We start from the raw sequence: 20,377 nt of genomic DNA on the forward strand, positions 1-20,377 counted from the left end.
TTCAAATTTAAACTTAAAATCTCCTACAATTAAAACCCAAGAGAATAAGGCTTTGATACTTGTAATAGTTCAGCTCCATTGCAAGAAAGGGTGACTCATCATATCATTTAAGAATACTTATGATGTAATAGATATAATTCGGACTTCTGAAGTGAGTTTTGTTCAGAACAAATGCAGCACCTTCACATCATTCAGTGGATTGCCAGATAGTGAGATGCTCTTTTCATATAGCTAACAACAGGTTTGCTGCAACTTAAGACAACTTCATACATTTTTGTTTAACAATACATCTGGTCCACACCCAAAGTTACTGCATAGTTTGTGCATAAGTAACAATTATAATTGGTTTCTACTTCTATTATCCATTAAATTACTACTGGCTTCCTGGATATAATAAACTTTTTTTAAAATTGATGAGATGTGGGTGTCACTAACTGGCCAGAATTTATTGCCCATCCCTAATTGCCCTTGAGGGGGCATTTAAGAGTCAACCACATTGCTGTGGGTTTGGAGTCACACGTGGGCCAGACCAGGTAAGGATGGCAGGTTTCTTTCCCTAAAGGACATTAGATGAGTTTTAAGACAATCAACAATAGTTTTGTGGTAATCATTCAGATTTCACCATCTGCCGTGGTGGGATTAGAACCTGATCCCCAGGCATTAGCCTGGGTCTCTGGAATACTAGCCCATTGACAATACCACTACACCATTGCCTCCCCCTTATTCTGTACTTTTACACTCAAAATCTCACTGTTTCTCCAGGGCTTTGTGGCAATTTCTCCTTCCACCTCACTCATTTTACCAAAACCTTCCTTAACCCAATCTGTTTCTCCTTTTTAAACCAACTTTCTAGTTGGTTATGTGACTAGCATTTCAACTAAAAGCAACCAGCCTTAACATAATAAAATACCCTAAGGTGCTTCACGAAAGAGAATTTTATTAGAAAAACAGAAAGTAAAACAGTAGGACGGGACCAAATGCTTGGTCAAAGTGCTTAAAGAGTGCCTTAAATAGGAAAGGGGGAGAAAGAGAGGCAGAGGGACATTACCAATGAAAGCACAAAGCTTAGACAGCTGAATGCATGGTGTACAACGAAGGAGGAATTAAAATAAGCAACATACAAGTGGCTGGAGTTGGATAAGGAACAAGAGTCGCAGGGCCTGTCGAAGCTGCAGAGGTAGACAGGGATAAGGCCATACAGGGATTTGAAAACAAGGAGGCAAGTTTTAAAACCAAACTGATGCTGGACAGATACAATGTAAGCTCTCGAGAGCAGTGTTCCAGGGTGAGTTAGGCCTCACCCACATTCAACTCGTCCATTTAATTATTCATAACAAGATTGAGCAATTACCTCCACTCTTTTAGACTAATATAGTGCTAGAGGAAGTCATGGACACGTGTGATTCCATTCCCTTTTCTCCGTTTTCTCCCGCTCTGTTTCAAATCAATAAGTAGATAAATCAATTTTTCTACTCATCCCCTCTGACTATAGAATTATACATTCCAGAGGAGACCTCTCAGCCCATCAGGTGAGACCGCATGGACTGAACAAATATTTCCTCCATTTCCTTTCCACAAGTCTGAAGTCTGTAATAATCCTGTACTAATATAACAAACCCCTTTTTTTAATCTTTTAGTTCCCAGTCTATTGACTGACTGTAACCCCTTCTTGCTACATCAACCTTTATTATATCAGGTATTTACTACTTTGTCAATATTGCCACTCCCTCTCTTATTTTCTATTCCAATACTTTTTTCCCCATTCCTGGTCTTGTATGCGGCCAAGTTTCGGTTAATACTAAGCCCAGGCATTCCTGTAAAATATTTGCTTCCTGCTCACCACGTTTAAATCACCCACACTCCTTCATTACAATACATACACCTTAACCCATTGTTCCAGCTCCTGCCTGCTACTCTAAAAGACTCGTCACTTCCCAATCTAATGGTTTACAAGTATGTTAAGTTTATTTATTAGTGTCACAAGTAGGCTTATCTTAGCACTGCAAAGAAGTTACTGTGAAAATCCTCTAGTCACCACACTCCAGCTCCTGTTCGGGTATACCAAGGGAGAGTTTAGCAAGGCCAATGCACCTAACCAGCACATCTTTCAGACTGTGAGAGGAAACAGGAGCACTCGGAGGAAACCCACGCAGACACAGGGAGAACATGCAGACTCTGCACAGACAGTGACCCAAGCTGGGAATCAAACTCTAATCCCTGGTGCTGTGAGGCAGCAGTGCTAACCACTGCACCATCCCTGCCTGTTCACATCTAACTCTTTCCACGTGGAATAGCTTCTATTGTCCCAGAATTAGCAGAAATGTCTGAAGTGGATTAATGGTTTAGGCCCATGGATTACTTGACTATTAACATAATGACTACACTGCCACACTCGTTCCTCTACAAGTGCTGCTTCTGGTGAAAACAAGAACTCTGTTTCCCAAACAAAACACCCATCTTCGACATGAGGTGAAAGATAACATAAAATTAAAGGAACAACACACCAAAATGCACAGAGCAGAGGGCTGAGAGAGATAAAAAGCACAGCAAACATGCTGAAAATACTTAACAGCTGCCAAAATATGAAAAGTAACATATTTTTACAATTATAGTAGAAGGGTAGTCAAAGGTAAAATGGCCCTTTAAGAAAACAAAATTGCAGGTAATATGATAAAATGAAAATACAGGTCACATCATTCTTTGAAGGGGAGGATAATATACCTGCCAATCCAGGGCAACTCGTGATGAGGTATTAGAAGTCATTAAAGTTAACAAGAAAACTGTATTAGAAAAAAAGGCACTAAAGACTGACAAGTCCCCAAGTGCTGAAGGTGTCAACACGAGAACGGTAAAAGGAAATTGATGATGAAACTGTTTTAGCCACAATCTTCTGAATCTTTTCTGAGTCAGGAATTGCCCCTATAGATTGATAAGTACAAGTAACATTTGCAAGTTAAGAAAGGCGAGAGAAAAAGAAAAATCAGTAAGTTGTAGACCAGTCTGTCTAAAATCTGGTGTAGGAAAGTTTTTGGAATCTGGGCAAGAACAAATACAAACACAAGAAATAGGAGTAGGCCATTCAGCCCTTCGAGTCTTCTCCATCATTCAAAAAGAATATGGCTAATTTAATTGTGGCCTTAACTCCACTCTTTTGCCTGGCCCTGGATAATCCTCAACTCCCTGATCAAAGATCTCTCATTAAAAGGCAACATGATTGAACATGCAAGAGAAATTGAGCTGATTAGAGGGAACCTACAAAGGATAGGTCACATCTAAAGTAAGTGATCGAATTTTTTTGAGGAAGTAACTAAAATTGTAGCATAACAGGGGAATGTCTATAGGTGTTGTTTAAATTAACTTCCACAGACATTTGATAACATTCCACATAAGAAACTTATCTAAAGTTAAAACTGATGGAACAGAAGACAAATGATTGACTTGGTTATGAGATTGATTAGATAGTAAACCACACAGTAGGGATATTGTGTACGTACATGAATTAGACAGAAGTGACGAGTGATGTCCCCCAATTAGTCATCCAGGAACCTCCATTATATGCTATTGGTCAGATGACCAAAAATCATAAGAACATAAGAAATAGGAGCAGGAGTAGGCCATCTAGCCCTTCGAGCCTGCCCCGCCATTCAATAAGATCATGGCTGATCTGTCGTGGCTCAGTTCCACTTTCCCGCCCTCTCCCCATAACCCTTAATCCCCTCTCTTATCAAAAACCCATCAACCCGCGTCTTAAAAATATTTAGCGAGGCAGCCTCCACCACTTCAACGGGCAGAGAATTCCAGAGATTCACCACCCTTTGAGTGAAGAAGTTCCTCCTCAACTCCGTTCTAAACCGCCCCCCCCCTTTATCTTGAGGCTGTGCCCCCTAGTCCTACTGTCCTTTTTGAGCGGGAAGAGTCTCTCCACCTCTATCCTATCCATCCCATTCATCATCTTATACATCTCAATGAGATCTCCCCTCATTCTTCTAAACTCTAACGAGTACAAGCCTAGTTTATTCAGCCTCTCCTCATAGCTCAACCCCCTCAACTCTGGTATCAGCCTAGTAAACCTCCTCTGCACTCCCTCCAAGGCCAAAATATCTTTGCGCAGGTGCGGCGCCCAAAACTGCACACAGTACTCCAGCTGCGGCCTCACCAGTGCCCTATACAGCCGCAGCAAGACCTCCCTACTTTTATATTCAATCCCCCTCGCTATGAAGGCCAGCATCCCATTCGCCTTCCTGACCACCTGCTGCACCTGCAAGCTGGGTTTTTGCGACTCACGCACAAGGACCCCGAGGTCCCTCTGCACCGTCGCCTGCTGCAGTTTTTCGCCGCGTAAGTAATAGTCCTTCCTACCATTCTTCCTACCAAAGTGGACCACCTCACACTTGCCAACATTAAATTCCATTTGCCATTTCCTGGCCCATTCACCCAGCCTATCTAGATCCTTCTGCAGACTCTCCACACCCTCCGCACAATTTGCCATTCCCCCAATCTTGGTGTCATCAGCAAATTTCGACACCCTACACTCGGTTCCCTCCTCCAGATCATCTATATAAATGGTAAAAAGCTGAGGCCCCAGCACCGACCCCTGGGGCACTCCACTAGTCACCATCCGCCAATCCGAATAGCACCCGTTGACCCCCACTCTCTGCCTCCTATTTGACAACCAATCCTCTATCCACGCTAACACCCTACCCCCAACTCCATGTCCCTCGACCTTCTGCAATAACCTCTTGTGAGGTACCTTGTCAAACGCCTTCTGAAAATCCAGAAAGACCACATCCACCGGCTCTCCTCTATCCACCGCCCTAGACACATCCTCATAAAACTCCAGTAAATTTGTCAGACACGACTTCCCTTTAATGAAACCGTGCTGCGTCTGCTCTATCAAGCAGTTCCCTTCAAGATGCCTCGCAATTTCCTCCTTAATGACGGATTCTAACATTTTACCTACCACAGACGTTAAACTAACCGGCCTGTAATTCCCCGCCTTTTGCCTGGCACCCTTCTTAAACAACGGCGTAACATTAGCCGTTTTCCAATCCTCCGGCACTTCCCCGGAATCCAGCGACGTCTGGAAAATAACCACCAAGGCATCCACTATCACCTCCGCCATTTCTTTCAGAACCCTCGGATGCATTCCAACTGGTCCTGGGGACTTGTCCACAATCAGCCCCTCCAGTCTGTTGAGCACCGCCTCTCTAGTAACAGTAATGTCATTAAGACCCTCCAGTCCTACCACCTTTCCATCACTAACACCTGGCAAATTATTCACGTCCTCCTCCGTGAAGACAGAAACAAAAAAGTTATTCAATACCTTTGCCATATCCCCATCCCCTACCACTAGGTCCCCTTTCTCATCCTCTAAAGGACCAACGTTCACCCTAGCCAGCCTCTTCCTTTTTATATATTTATAAAAACTCTTGCTATCCTTTTTTATATTAAGCGCTAGCCCAGCTTCATAGTTTCTCCTACCCTTCTTTATCAACTTCTTTGTCAATCTTTGTTGACATTTAAACCTCTCCCAATCCTCTTCTCGCCCACTACTCTTAGCTACTCTAAATTCCTCCACTTCTAATTTAACACTTTCCTTCCCCTCCTTCGTTATCCACGGCTTATTACCTCTCCTCCTACCGTCCTTTTTGACCATCGGAATAAATTTCCGCTGAGCACCAAGAAAGATCTCCTTAAAGATCCTCCACTGCTCCTCAACAGACCCTCCCTCCAACGCGCTCCCCCAGTCCACATTCGCCAATTCTTCTCTCATCCTACCGTACTCCCCTCTATTCAAACAAAGTATGCGTGTCTGGGAACCCACTTTCTCCTCCTCCATCTGCACCAGAAACTCCACCATATAATGATCACTCTCCCCAAGAGGATCCTTCACCGCAAGGTCCCTAATTCTACCCGCCTCATTACATAACACCAGATCCAAGATAGCCCTCTCCCTCGTCGGCTCCAACACGCACTGTTCCAGGAAACTATCCCGGCAGCATTCCAAGAACTCCTCCTCGAGCCCACCGCGTCCAATATGGGTCGACCAATCAATATGCAGATTGAAATCCCCCATAACTACGGCCGTCCCATTCCTGCACGCCGCACTTATTTGCGTGTTAACAACCCGCCCCACCTCCAGATCATTATTTGGGGGCCTATAGACGACACCCACCAGCGTCTTCCTCCCTTTGCTGTTCCTAATCTCCACCCACAACGATTCCATGTTCTGCTCCTTGGCTCCAATATCATCCCTTGCTACCACCTTGATGCTATCCTTAATCAGCAGAGCTACGCCCCCCCCCTTTTCCCTCCTGCCTATCCTTCCTAAACACTTGATAGCCCTGTACATTCAGCTCCCAGTCCCTGTCACCTTGCAGCCACGTCTCTGTAATGGCCACCAGATCGTATCCATTTGTGTCGATCTGCGCCACCAGCTCATCCACTTTATTCCGAATGCTTCGTGCATTCAGATAAAGCGCTTTCATCCCAGCCTTCACCTGGACCCTATTTGCCATAACGCCACCAACGATACTCACGCCCCCTACTCCCTCTATTATTGGGACATCCTCGGCCTCTTCCCTTACCTGTACCCTATCCTTAACTTTAGACCTCGTAACGTCACCTGCCCTCGCACCCTCCCCCCCCAATTAGTTTAAAGCCCTGTCTACAGTCCTCTTTACTCGATTCGCCAGCACTCTGGTCCCAGCACGGTTCAGACCAACCCCATCCCGCCCGAACAGGTCCCACCTACCCCAATACTGGTGCCAATGCCCCATAAATTCAAACCCATTCCTCCCACACCAATCCCTGAGCCACCCATTCACTTCCTTAATCCTGTCAACCTTACGCCCGTCTGCACTCGGTTCAGGCAGTAGCCCAGAGATGACCACCTTGTCGGTTCTACTTTTTAATTCCATTCCCAGCTTTTCATACTCCCTCCCCAGATCCTCGGTCCGCATTTTGCTTACTTCGCCGGCACCCACATGTACCACAACGACCGGATTCTCACCCTCCCACTCCAGGTTCCTCTGCAGCCCAGCTGCGACATCCCGAACCCGAGCACCAGGCAGACAACACACCCTTCTGTGCACTTTGTCATTGTGACAAAGGACAGTGTCAATACCCTTCAGCCCACTATCCCCAATCACTGCTACGTTCCTTTTCCCCTTCTCTTTGCCTATGTCCTGCTGCATCACTGTACCGTGTGCAGTTTGCTCACCAACCTCACCTGCCTCGTCCTCTTCCAGACTGGAAGCAAGAACCTCAAATCTGTTATGCAGATTAAGAGGCTGAGGCCTCTGCTCCCCACCCTCCTTCCTCCTCTCCCCACTCTCCTTCCTCCGCTCCTCACCCCCCTTCCTCCTCCCAGCAGCCCCCTCTTGTCCCTGACTCTTAGAGTTAGCCAGTCTAGGGGGGGTGGATATCACTTGCACCCCATTGACAATGGCACCCTCTCTCCCCCTGATGAGCCTCGAGTGAAATTGTCCAAAAGCCATTTTTGATATTTAGTTAAATCCTTTGATTTCATAAATATCGAGTCTATCCTGGTGCATTAATGGTAACTAAGGTGCTTTTTACAGTTGCTAAGGCAAATTTAATATTTTTCTTTCAGGAATCTGGGCACCACTCTTGAAACAGAATAAGTGTGGAAATGTAAGGCTATTTTCAGGTTGTTCCCAGAGAGCAGAAGCAGAAGAGAATTGTGAACACACAGGATCAGAATCTCTGAGGAAGTTTGCTAAATGGCCAATATATTTTTAATGAGAGTGGAGGCACTGCAGATTGCTATAGTATACAATACTGAAGCAGGCCAAGGGGTAGGTTGCCTTTCAACAAGTGACTACGCTTAGAAAAGCGAGACATAGGAAGAGTGAAAGCATTTTCAACAAAGGCAAGACACTGGGGACATTTGGATTTCCATCTTTTAAATCATATGGTTTAAGGTTGCTGAACATAATCTGGAGACTGATCTTCCCAAAATATCAGTTACAAGATGTTAAAGAACCGCATAAAGCTCATTCAGAACAACATGTCTCCATTTAAAGTAATTAACATCTTTCAGGACACAGTCCTCATCCTTTTCTAAACTTCAACCTCTATAATTAGAATTGAGGCCCTAACTTCCATGCTGTTATATTAAGCAGCAATTATTTGAACGGCATTGAATTCCTTTGATATCTACATCACTGTGGGCAGCTTGGTGACAGTGGGCAACTGTTTACGCGGAGTTTGCACATTCTCTTTGTGTCTTTGTGGGTTTTCTCTGGGTGCTCCAGTTTCCAATCACACGCCAAAGTGTGCAGGTTAGGTTGATTGGCCATGCTAAATTTCCCCTTTTGAACAGTAAAGGAATTAAAGGTTAGGCTGAGTGGGCCGATAAGTGGAGCTGAGTTCATGGAAAGATCAGTCATGATCTTATTGAATGGCAGAGCAGGCTCAAGAGGTCACCTCCTGCTCCTAATTCTTATGTCCTTAGTGTCCCAAGATGTGAGTTAGGAGGATTAGCAAGGCAAATACCTGGGGTGACATGAATAGGACCTAGTAAGTTGCTCAGTCAGAGAGTAGGAGGCTGAATGACCTCCTTCAGCATTGGAGGGATTCTATGATTTTCAGCTAGCTATGCTTGCCACAAGCTGAAGCAAAGACTGTCTATCCATTTTTATGATAATGCTGGTAGTCTTCATTCCTGAAGAAGTGCGAGAAGAAACAGCCCACAGCCTTTAGTTCTTGGGGAATGGCATGCAGGATTAAAACATCTCACTCAATATTGACTGGGCACTATCTGAAATGCAGATTATATTATCTTAATCTAATCTGACCAGTGTAACTATGATTCTAATTGCCATTAGAAGTATCAATTGTATGATTTTAATCTGTCCATCAATTGTCATTTTATTTGTTCAATATCCAGTATTTCATCAACAGAAATTTCCTCTAATAAACAAAGCCATATCTTCAATCCCCACCATTTTCTAGCCATGGAGTCCAACCCTCTGGCAAAGAAGCCAGTTTGCACATTGGTATCTTATTTGACCACAAGGTAAGCTTTCTACTTCATATCTGCACTATTGTCAAGACCACCTATTTCTGCTTCTATGTTGCTCAATTCTGTCCTGCCTCAGCTCATCTGTGGTTGAAATCCTAATCCCTGCCCATTATTTCCAAACTTGATTATTCTGAAACACATCTGGACAGGTTCCCACATTGGACCTTCTGTCATCTAAGTTACCAAAAACACTGCTGACCAAGTCCCAACCGTAAACTATGGGCTTATGCACTGGCTTCCAGCTAAGCAATGACACAATTTTAAAATTCTTATCATTTTCAATCACTTTGCTGCCTCAATTCTCCGTCTTCAATCTTCTTCGTCCTTGCAATCCTCCAAAATACCTGCACTCTTTCCAATCCTGGCGCCTTAAACACCTTGATTTTAATCATTCCACCACTGGCAACAGTGCCTTCAAGCACTTAGGCTCCGAACTCTGGAATTCCCTCAAGTCTCTTCCTCTCTACATCCCTCGCTTCCTTAAAAGCTAGCTTTTTGACCACATCTTTGGCCATTTGTCCTAATATTTCACGTGCAATGAGTGATAATGCTCGTGTAAAGTGTGCTGGGGTGATTACTATGTTAAAGGTGCTATATAAATGTGTAGGTTGTGTTATTATATAAAATAAGGAGAATGCATCAAATATTAATAAAACTACATTGGAAAAGCAAAGTCCTATTATTTTAATGCATTGACAACCCATATCCTGGAGTTGATCATTGATGGGCATCGGTTGCTTGCAATTTCTGCATCACATGGGAACTTTAGGACATTTCACGTCTTGAGGGAACCAAGTGTGCAGGGAGCATCTTCAGCTCAGAACAGAACATAGAACACTACAGCACAAACAGGCCCTTCGGCCCACAAGTTGCACCGATCATATCTCTACCTACCAGGCCTATCTGTAACCCTCAATCCCATTAAATCCCATGTACTCATCCAGATATCTCTTAAAAGGCCCCGAGTTCGCTTCCACCACCATTGACGGCAGCCGATTCCACTCACTCACCACCCTCTGAGTGAAAAACTTACCCCCGACATCTCCTCTGTACCTACTCCCCAGCACCTTAAACCTGTGTCCTCTCATAGCGACCATTTCAGCCCTGGGAAATAGCCTCCAAGAATCCACCCTATCTATACCTCTCAACATCTTATAAACCTCTATCAGGTCGCCTCTCATCCTTCGTCTCTCCATGGAGAAAAGACCTAGCTCCCTCAACCTATACTATATTGCAGAAGAGGCTCTTCGGCCCATCGAGTCTGCACCTCCCTGCTGCTGGGATAAAGGACATCACGGAGAGGGCGCAGAATATTCTGGACACGTCCAAACCAACAACACAAGAGACAGCAGACACTGAGGTCCAACAGTCAGATTTTCGAAAGGGACGAGTTGCACCTGCAGGACTGGAACCAATGTCCTCACAGGGAACTTTCATGTGGGCTGGGAGGGTTTAACCAAATTGCCAGAGAGAGATGGGCACAGGCATACAGGGGAAGAAAAGAGGAGTAAGATGTGTAAAATGAGACTGTTGTACAGCACTACAGGAGACAAAGAACTACAAGAAGGAATACAAAGACAGGTTTACAATGCACAATAGGAGAACTCTGCAAGCAAGAACCAGGTTAAAAAAGAGAGCAGAAGAGGAGAGTAAGGTTGGCAAAGAGAGAATATGAGAATAGAATGGCAGTCAACATAAAAGAGAATGCAAAACATTTCTACTGGCATGTAAATTGTAATCAGATGGAGGAGTGGGTCCTCTATAAGGAAGGTGATACAAACTTACAGGTACAGGGTAGCACTAGAATACTTAATAAGGACACTGTATTCATGCTCATCAAGGAAGAGAAATCGGAGAAACATCAGTCAAAACGGAAATGATAGAGGTAATGGATAAGGTGAAAATTGAGCTGGAGACACTGGAAATACTGACTATGGCATGGGAGTTAAGTGACCTGGTCCAAATAGCTTGCATCTCAGGTTACTAAAGGAAGTTAGGCATGGTATGGTATGGTAGGGTGGCAGAAATGGTGGAAGGAAGCGAGGGATGTAGAGAGGAAGAGACTTGAGGGAATTCCAGAGTTCGGAGCCTAAGTGTCTGAAGGCACTGTTGCCAGTGGTAGAATGATTAAAATCAAGGTGTTTAAGGTGCCAGGATGTTTAAGGTGGAAGGAAGGGTTTAACCTTAATCTTCCTACATTTCTTTGATACATGAGGAGATGCCACAGGATTGGAGAGTGGTGAAAGTGACATGCATATTCAATAAAGAATGTTAAGGACTGTTCTAAGAATTACAGGTCATTTGGTTTAAAATCAGTGGCAGAATTGGAAAATATAGTTGGTGTTTTAATCTAATTGAATTTTTTGATGAACTAATAGAGAAGGTTAATGAATGGACTGCAACGTGGATTTTAAGAAAGTATTTGACAAAAGTACCACATAAAAGAGGCTGGTTAACAAAACTGGGGCTCATGGAATGGATGGGGTGAGGAAATCAGTGTCAACTGGCTAACAAATTTGGCTTCAGGATAGAAAATAGCAAGTTGTAGCACCTTTCAAACCCACAGCCACTTCCATCTAGAAGAAGGGCAGCAGATACATGGGAACACCATCACTTGCAAAATCCCTTCCAAGCCACTGACCATTTCAACTTGGAAATCTATTGCCTAACCTTTGCAGTCACTGAGTCAACATCCTAGAATTCTCTCCCTAACAGCACTGTGGGTCAACACACAGCACGTGGACTACAGTGTTTCAAGAAGGCAGCTCACCACCAACTTCTCAAGGGCGAACCAGAGATGTCAGCCAGCCACTGATGCCCATGTCCCATGAATGAGTAAAACAAAAAGTTATTTTTCAGGCTGGAGGATGCTGGATGTCTCCCAGGGCGAGTACTGAGACAACTAGAATATTAGAATTCAGAATAAAATTTCAAAATTTGCCAACAATACCAAACTTGAACATGTTACAGACAAGGGGGATGAACTAGCAGAATGGGCACTTAGCTGGTAGCATGAATTTAATGCAGAGAAGTGAGAGGTGATGTATTTTGGTACAAAGGATAGGGAAAGACAATGCAGACTAAATGACAGTCCCAAAGAGTGTGCAGGGGTAGAGGGAAGTGAGGATACATGTGCCTGGATCATTGAAGTTAGCAGGATATACTGAGTGTACACCGGGGTACAAATGGAGAAGTCATGCTGAACCTTTACAAAGCTCTACTTAGGCTACAACTGGAAAATTGGCCAGAAGGATCTTCTGGTCCCACTAACAGCACATCCCTGCTGCAGGTTTCCCGGCAGTGTGGAATCCTATCGATAGCAGGGGGATGTTGGTGCCATGAGAAACACATCATAGGGAGGCCAGACAATCCCCTCCATTACATCTAGTTCAAGTTATCACACTTTAGGAAGGATGCGCGGGTCTTAGAGGTTCAGAGGAGATTTACCGGAATGGATCCGGGGATAGGGAATTTTAGCTACAAGATTAGGCTTGTGAAACTAAGGCTGATCTTGAAGCAAAGGAGATTGAGTGGACATTTGACAGGTTTAGATAAAGTAGACGTGGAAAACATAATCCTACTTGCTGATGGTACAAGGACACAGATTTAAGATTGTGGACATGAGATGCAGGAAGAATCATTATGAAGTGCTTCAAAAGACTAGTCATTGCACTAATCAACTCCAGCCTCCCGGACTGCCCGGATCCACTACAGATCGCCTACCGCTGCAACGGGTCCACGGCAGATGCCATCTCCCTGGCCCGGCACTCAACCCTGGCACACCTAGATAAAAAGGAGTCTGACATAAGTGTCTTTGTTACGGACTACAACTCAGCCTTCTATACCATTATTCCCACGAAATTTATCTCCACTTTCCGTGGCCTAAGCCTCGGCTCCTCCCTCCACGACTGGATTCTGAACGTCCTAACTCGCAGACCACAATCAGTAAGGATAGGCAACACCTCCTCCATGATCATCCTCAACACTGGTGCCGCACAAGGCTGTGTTCTCAGCCCTCCACTATATTCCTTATACACCCATGACTGTGTGGCCAAATTCCCCTCCAATTTGATTTTCAAGTTTGCTGACGACACCACCATAGTCGGTTAGATCTCAAACTACGACGAGACAGAGTACAGGAATGAGATAGAGAATCCAGTGAACTGGTATGGCAACAATAATCTCTCCCTCAGTGTCAACAAAATGAAGGAGATTGTCATCAACTTCGGGAAGTGTAGAGAACATGCCCCTGTCTACATTAATTTGGGAAGAAGTAGAAAGGTTCAAAATCTTCAAGTTTTAAGATATCTAGATCACCAAGAACCTGTCCTGGTACATCCTCCTCCCATGCCGACACTAGAGTTAAAAAAGCCCACCAACGCTTCTACTTTCTCAGAAGACTAAGGAAATTTGGCATGTCAGCTACGACTCTCACCAACTTTTACAGATACACCATAAAAAGCATCCTTTCTAGTTACTTCACAGCTTGATATGGCTCCCGCTCTGCCCAAGACTGCAAGAAACTACAAAAGGTTGTAAATGTAGCCCAATCCATCATGCAAACCAGCCTCCCATCCAATGACTCTGTCTGCACTTCCCGCTGCCTCAGCAAAGCAGCCAGCATAGTTAAGGACCCCGTGCACTCCGGACATTCTCTCTTCCACTTTCTTTCGTCAGGAAAAAGGCACAAAAGTCTGAAGTCACGTACCAGCCGACTCAAGAACAGCTTCTTCCTGCTGCCATCAAACTTTTGAATGGACCTATCTCACATTAAGTTGATCTTTCTCTACATCTTACCTATGACTGTAACACTATATTCTGCACTGTCTCATTTCCTTCTCTATGAATGGTATGCTTTGCTTGTATAGCATGCAAGAAACAATAATTTTCACAGTATGCTAATACATGTGACAATAATGTATCAAATTTGAATGCAAGGGAAAGCCTTTCTAAATGCAGCAAGCTGTCATGACCTGGAACTTGCAGTCCACAAGGAAGGTGGAAATAGAAATAATCAATTATTTCAAAAGATAATTGGGTGGTCACTGGAAGAAAATAGACTTGGAAGGCTATGGGGATAGAGTAGGTGAACGGGACTGGCTGGGTTGTTCTGTGAAAAGCTAGTATAGACTTGATGGGCTGAATGGTCTTTCTATACCATAAATGACTCAAACAACTCTAATTTTAAAGATAATAAAGCATACAGGAACAGCAATGTTCCCTTGGTCTATGCTGAAGAACAGATTTCTCACAGTAGAATAAATACTCAAGTGCATCACAGTGAATACAATTCAACATCTGAAAGAAAAGTTTAACAGCAATTTACTTAAGTTTTGCCTCTCCATTCCTGTAGTGGGTGACACATAGGAAATAGTTTAAAGTCTTCATTTCTTGGGGAAAGGGAAAATAAAAGCATCATGACAAAGTTGATTGAGCACTATTTGCGATGCATCCAAACTGCGAAACAGCCGGTCAGATTTTCGTGGATTTGGAAGCAACTGAAATTTTAAGCATTAATGATGTCCCAAATGTGATCTTCTAATTTCCATTACTTTGATACTCTACATTATTGATTGAAAAGTGATGCTGAAACAATAACCATCACAAAGCCCTTTGGTCTCAAAAAGTAATTTTGCTGCATGCCATTAACCAAAACCCTCTCTGGACTACAGAGCAGATGCCCTCTCGTACCTTGGCTATTATTTATTCATAAGCCTTGACAATGTGCACCAGAGTTGTTGACCACAAGAAGCCCAAACCAGATTGTGCATGTTCTTGCCCGACGTGCACATTTCCAGTCGGTGACTAGCTCAATGCTGTAAACCTCAGACACTAATGGACGCAAGTTTGATTTTCACCTCAAACAGTTCACTGAGGCCAACTGCAACCATTCTACTTCCGAGCTGAGACAAACTAACTCAGTAAAAACCACAGACATCCGTCACTTGTGGGTTAAATTCACTCAAATCACAGCAAAACACTCAGCACATTCAGCAGAGAAAGCGTTAACATCCCTAGTTGACTGTAGCTCCACAGATGCTGCCAGACCTTCTGAGCTTTTCCAGTACTGCCTCACTGTCTTTATCACTGCCTCAGTATTTTTCTTGTATACTGTGCCTTCTACATGCTTCCAGCAATGGCATGAAGAAAACAAAAATGTAGTGTTTCCAAAGTTTAGCAGAAAGATTTTAACCATTTCGGATTCTACGTATTTGTTTTTACTGAGATTTAGAACAGACTTGATCCCTTTGTGTTTTCATCTCTTCTTTTTCCCCCATCTAGGGGGGAAAATATTGTTTTTGATTGTGTCTTCCATAAAGGTAAAGAAATTGTTGTGAGCCAGTGAAGTTACTGAGCAATGCATGCACTCCAAATCAGCTAGGCTTGTTTTTTATTGGGTGTCTTTAGCCAAACTACTGGATCAGCACAGCTAGACCTGAGTGTTAAACAGGACTGGCATCATTGAGTCCAACTGCTTTGTATCGGTGCTTGTGCCCCACACTAACCCTCTCCCATCCTATCTGCAGGCCCATCTATACTCTGCTTCCTCATGTACTTATCCAATCTCCTTGTAAAAGCATCAGTGCCCATTCAGCTCAGTTAATTCACCAACTAGCAACTTCCACCTTCTAACCACTCCCTAGGTAAAGATGTTTCTCTTGAGTGCTTTAGTGGAGAAATTGTTAGTTTCTACTACAACCAGTGAAGTAATCACACAACATACAGAACAAGAAACTCAAGACGTGATTTAAAACTGGAGGTCATGAAGCCAAAGATACAAAATTACAATCAAATCTCCAATAAAGGCGTCTCTCCCCCAAAACTGTAAGAATACACAATGACGGGTCAAGGCCACAGTGTGGGGACTCCAACATGTAAGAATTGGTTATAAAGAAATTAAGTGGCTAAGTGTCGCCAAATTTAAATTTTAAAGGCCTATATATACACACATCATTGGAACATGTGGAAAATGATAAGTTGGAGCTAGAGGCAGTGCCATGAGTCTATATTTCAACAAGCGAATGACTAAAAGCATGGGATCTTTTTGTGTGGGGGACAGAGGCTATAAACAGAAGTTTAGGACATTTTGATTCAACACAATTATTTATGGTCCTTCCTAACCCCACTGCCCCACCATCACGCCCCCAGGCTCATTTCAGAACTACATTCATACGACTGGCCTCAACTAAAATTCTACCAATAAAAATGATTGCAGAACCAGGAAAACTTGCTTCAACAGTATTGAACACAATTTTTGCCTATTCCCTACGAACCCCATAACGTGTATACAGCTATTATGTTGAAGTTGAAAGCATATATCGCTGTTCGCTGCCAGAGGAAAAGTTCTGACATAAAAAGAACAATTCATAAAACTCTATCTGCATCATTCATGAACAAGAGGTTGTAAACAACACAAAGCAAGGTACCATCCATCAATCATTACATATTAGAGGTTCTGAGATATCTTCCGCTACTGCATCATCACCATGACTCTTTCACCTACTTTACTAAGTCTCTACTATTTAAAAGGAAGAAATTAAAAATGCAACATTAAAACAGAAGGCTACACAAACACAAGGCAGCAATTACTGCACTGTTTACATCTATATGTGATCTAACTACACAGAAAAAGCTCAGTGAATTACTTTTGTAAGAGCAGTGAGTGATCCAGGAAGTAAATGTTTTGGTTTAATAGTCATTGTTTGCCCCATGATCCCTCATGGATCATGACACTATCATCTGATCAAAACCATTCAATACCTCCCTTCAAGGGCAAAAGACTGAATTAAGTGAATATATCAAAGCACACATGGACTACTTAAATTAAGATAGCATATCTACTCACTCCAAACACAAATAATTATACAGAATGACAACAGACTAGATAATAATGGTAAAAATACTATTAATACTAGACATCAAAGTAACATTCCCAATATGCAATTAACACAGGATTGAGTGATGCTATTAACGGCCAGGTCTTTAATAAGATGGCTGCAACTGATGTTGCACTTTATAACAGGATTCAGCCTAAGTCACATGCAAAAAAAAGCCAAACTGAAGATCATGTGGCCACAGTCTACTGACTGGAGGAGTGTGGTTTTGTGACATATTCCAACATGACAGTTATGGACAAGATGGCAAAGTCATGAGAATTTTTGTGTAATTCTAGCAATGAGGAAGCAAGAAATGAACTTGAGTTTTATTCAAGAGTATAATAGAATTAACAATATCTTGAACACTCGTGTTTGTAAACAGTCTCCATTAAAATTCAAACTCTAATCATTGGGGGGGGGGGGAGCCAAATGGGGTTAGGATTTTGACTAATTGTATAGAGTCACTCAGCAATTACCCCAGGACTGATTAAATTTCCACTTTTTTAAGCTTTGCTACCCTAGGGGCTCCAACTCCTCCATCCAGTCTCATTGTATTTTCTGAAAACAGAACTCACTGTTTCAAATAGCTTAAAAGCTGAAATTGAGAAAAAAATCCAATCTCTTTGCAACTGTGTTTTTTAAGTATCCTCAGAGGGAAGCAATCGTGACATTGAGAGATGGGATGTAGGTTTAAAATCCCATACACCAATATTACTTTCCAAAATAGGGTTCTTTATGATGGGCATCTCTCCCCTAACAAAATTCAGTTTGGACAAATTACTCTAAGATTAAAGGGTGAAGACTGAGGGTTTGTTCCGATACCCTCTCCCCAACAAACAGCCCACGTTACTATTTGGGATCATTACTGATTATAGTTCTTTTCTTCATCATTGCTATAATTGTAACATTATTCTTTTTAAATTTCACGACTTCATGCCATCTTACCCATGTCACATTGGTATGTAGAGTGTGCGCCATATGATCCAGTCAAGTAAACCTTTGTAATGCCAATGTCTGAATCAGGCTTCATTTCTTGCTTCCTCTCAGCTGCAAATTATAAGAATAGATTTTCTTTAAATAAACCCCATAACTCCATGTACTCTTACCGACGTATTTATCAAATAGGACCTCAATCAATCATTGAATTGCATCAATAAGTTCTGGTTTGGCAAAATATGGTTGTCCTGAAATTCATCTGTGGCTCCCAACAAAAGGCCAGTAAGCCAAAGTTCAGCCTGTTTGAAAATTGCCTTATTCGAGGTCCAAATTCCACACAAGATTATTTTTCTTGTAGCTCTGTTGCAACGTATGGCGCAATTGCATACGTAAGAAATAGGAGTAGCTGGGAGTCTTTCAGCCCATCGAGCATGCTCTGCCATTCAATACAATCATGGCTGACCTGACTGTGGCCTTAACTCCACTTTGCTGCCTGCAGTCCCATAACCCTCAACTCCCTTATCAGTCAAAACACTGTATAACTCAGCCATGATATTCAATATATTCAATGAGCCAGTCACCAATGCTCTCTGGGGAAGAGAGTTCCAAGTACTAACAACCTTCTGAAAGAAGAGATTTCTCCTCGCCTCTCTCCAATGGGAGGCTGCTAGTTTGCTGTGCCCACTAGTTCTGGATTTCCCCCACATGGGGAATCATCATCTCAGCATTTAACAGATCAAACCTTCACAGAATGATACTTATTCCAATAAGATCACCTATTATTCTTCAAAACTCTAAACATTTCTGCAACTTTACTCACTAATTTACACTACTGATGGTTATACACTACTCTCAGCAAAACTAAGCACACAGAAAATTTGAAGGAATATGAAAGTACATGCAGTCAAATCTACCAACTTAAATTACACAGTACGCACATACAATTCCACATAAAACTAGATGGCAAAAATCAATCTTTGGATGCATCAACATAGTATTTGCCAAAACAGATCCTGTTGATACCCATGAAATTCTCAACATACCCTAAAAGAAGTGTTGCAAAGAAAGGAAGGTGACAGACAGTAACACCCGGAATTTTATTTCCATGAAGGTGTTGCTTCAGCAGTTACATCTAGTGTCACCACTGGGCCTACAAAGGACCCTGATAACAATATACCACGAAAAGTCAAAGCTTTTAAACACTGGGCAAGAATAAAACTAGATCATGCGAGGCTCGATTCATTCAACATCTTCAATCGCTTGCAACGCTTATGACAGATGACTGACCAGCCCAGTTTTCTCCTTGATGTAACAAAGCTCAATTATTCTCTCCAGTCACGCTTGGGAAGATTTAAGTTTTGCTCAACAGCGAGTGTTTTATCATCTCAGAACAGGCGGGGTGCAAATATTTCACATGCCTATCATTATTGTGTGAAACCCCAGTGACAACTGTGCATTTCCATCAGCTCCTCCAGCAAAACATGAAGCACTTTTTGGAGGTAGGGAGCAAAAACCGGCGCTGCCCAATTTTATTCCCTCCCAATTGTGAAGAAAAAAAAGAAAGATCCCCTTGGTTTGAGATTGACAACAAGCCCTCCCTGTGTAGCAACTATTCCAATTCAATGTGGATGAATGGAGGGGAGACTGGGGAGGTAATGTGCCGGCTGGGACACAGGCACATTCCATCGGTGGTTGTCAGGGTGCAGAGAGAGGGCCGGGCAGGCTCCTCCGGGGGTGTGGGTGGTTGGGAGGCCTGTGCCCGGGCAGCGCCCACTCTCTCTCTCTCACCCCCAGCCTTCCCTTCCACCACAACAGCTGCCAACTCACCTCGAACCGAACACCTTGGTACAGCTCATCCGCTCGCTCAGGTCGCACATGGCCACGTAGCCGGGCTGACTGGCCCGGGCGCTCTCCACATGGTACGCGTAGACGGACAGCAGTACGCCGAGCAGGCAGACGCTGCCCCGGGCCACCTTCTCCCAGCCGGGGGTCGCCACTTTCAGGATGGGCGCCGACATCTTCCCTCCGCCTGCCGCCCGGGCCCGCACGTCGCGCGCGCTGATTGGCCGCCCGGCCCATTGTGACGTTAGCGCACCACGGCCCCGCCCACCGCGGCCGCGTCATCACAAGCGCGCCGACCTCAGGGAGCGACATTGTGAGAGGCTGGAATGGAATGGGATCAAAGTTATATTGAGTGCCAGCCCTCCAAACCCAATACACTGAGTGCCAGCCCTCCAAACCCAATACACTGAGTGCCAGCCCTCCACACCCAATACAGAGTGCCAGCCCTCCAAACCCAATACACTGAGTGCCAGCCCTCCACACCCAATACAGAGTGCCAGCCCTCCAAACCCAATACACTGAGTGCCAGCCCTCCACACCCAATACAGAGTGCCAGCCGTCCAAACCCAATACATTGAGTGCCAGCCATCCAAACCCAATACACTGAGTGCCAGTTCTCCAAACCCAATATACTGAGTGCCAGCCCTCTACACTCAATACAGTGAGTGCCAGC

At 43.7% G+C, this 20,377-nt stretch overlaps 1 protein-coding gene across 1 annotated transcript in view; it reads right to left on the reverse strand.

The window, feature by feature from the left end:
- Nucleotides 1-19,902, reverse strand: part of vkorc1l1 (vitamin K epoxide reductase complex, subunit 1L1) — a 48,559-nt gene extending 28,657 nt beyond the window's left edge. Inside the window, exon 1 of the mRNA XM_080210534.1 lies at nt 19,690-19,902. Within this exon, the coding sequence (XP_080066660.1) occupies nt 19,690-19,880 (191 nt within the window). The 5' untranslated portion in view covers nt 19,881-19,902. The remainder of the gene's footprint in view (nt 1-19,689) is intronic.
- Nucleotides 19,903-20,377: the final 475 nt, after the last annotated feature.

Source organism: Carcharhinus amblyrhynchos, chromosome 23 (genome assembly GCF_965287045.1).
Source record: "Carcharhinus amblyrhynchos chromosome 23, sCarAmb.v2.hapA, whole genome shotgun sequence".
Taxonomy (NCBI): domain Eukaryota; kingdom Metazoa; phylum Chordata; class Chondrichthyes; order Carcharhiniformes; family Carcharhinidae; genus Carcharhinus; species Carcharhinus amblyrhynchos.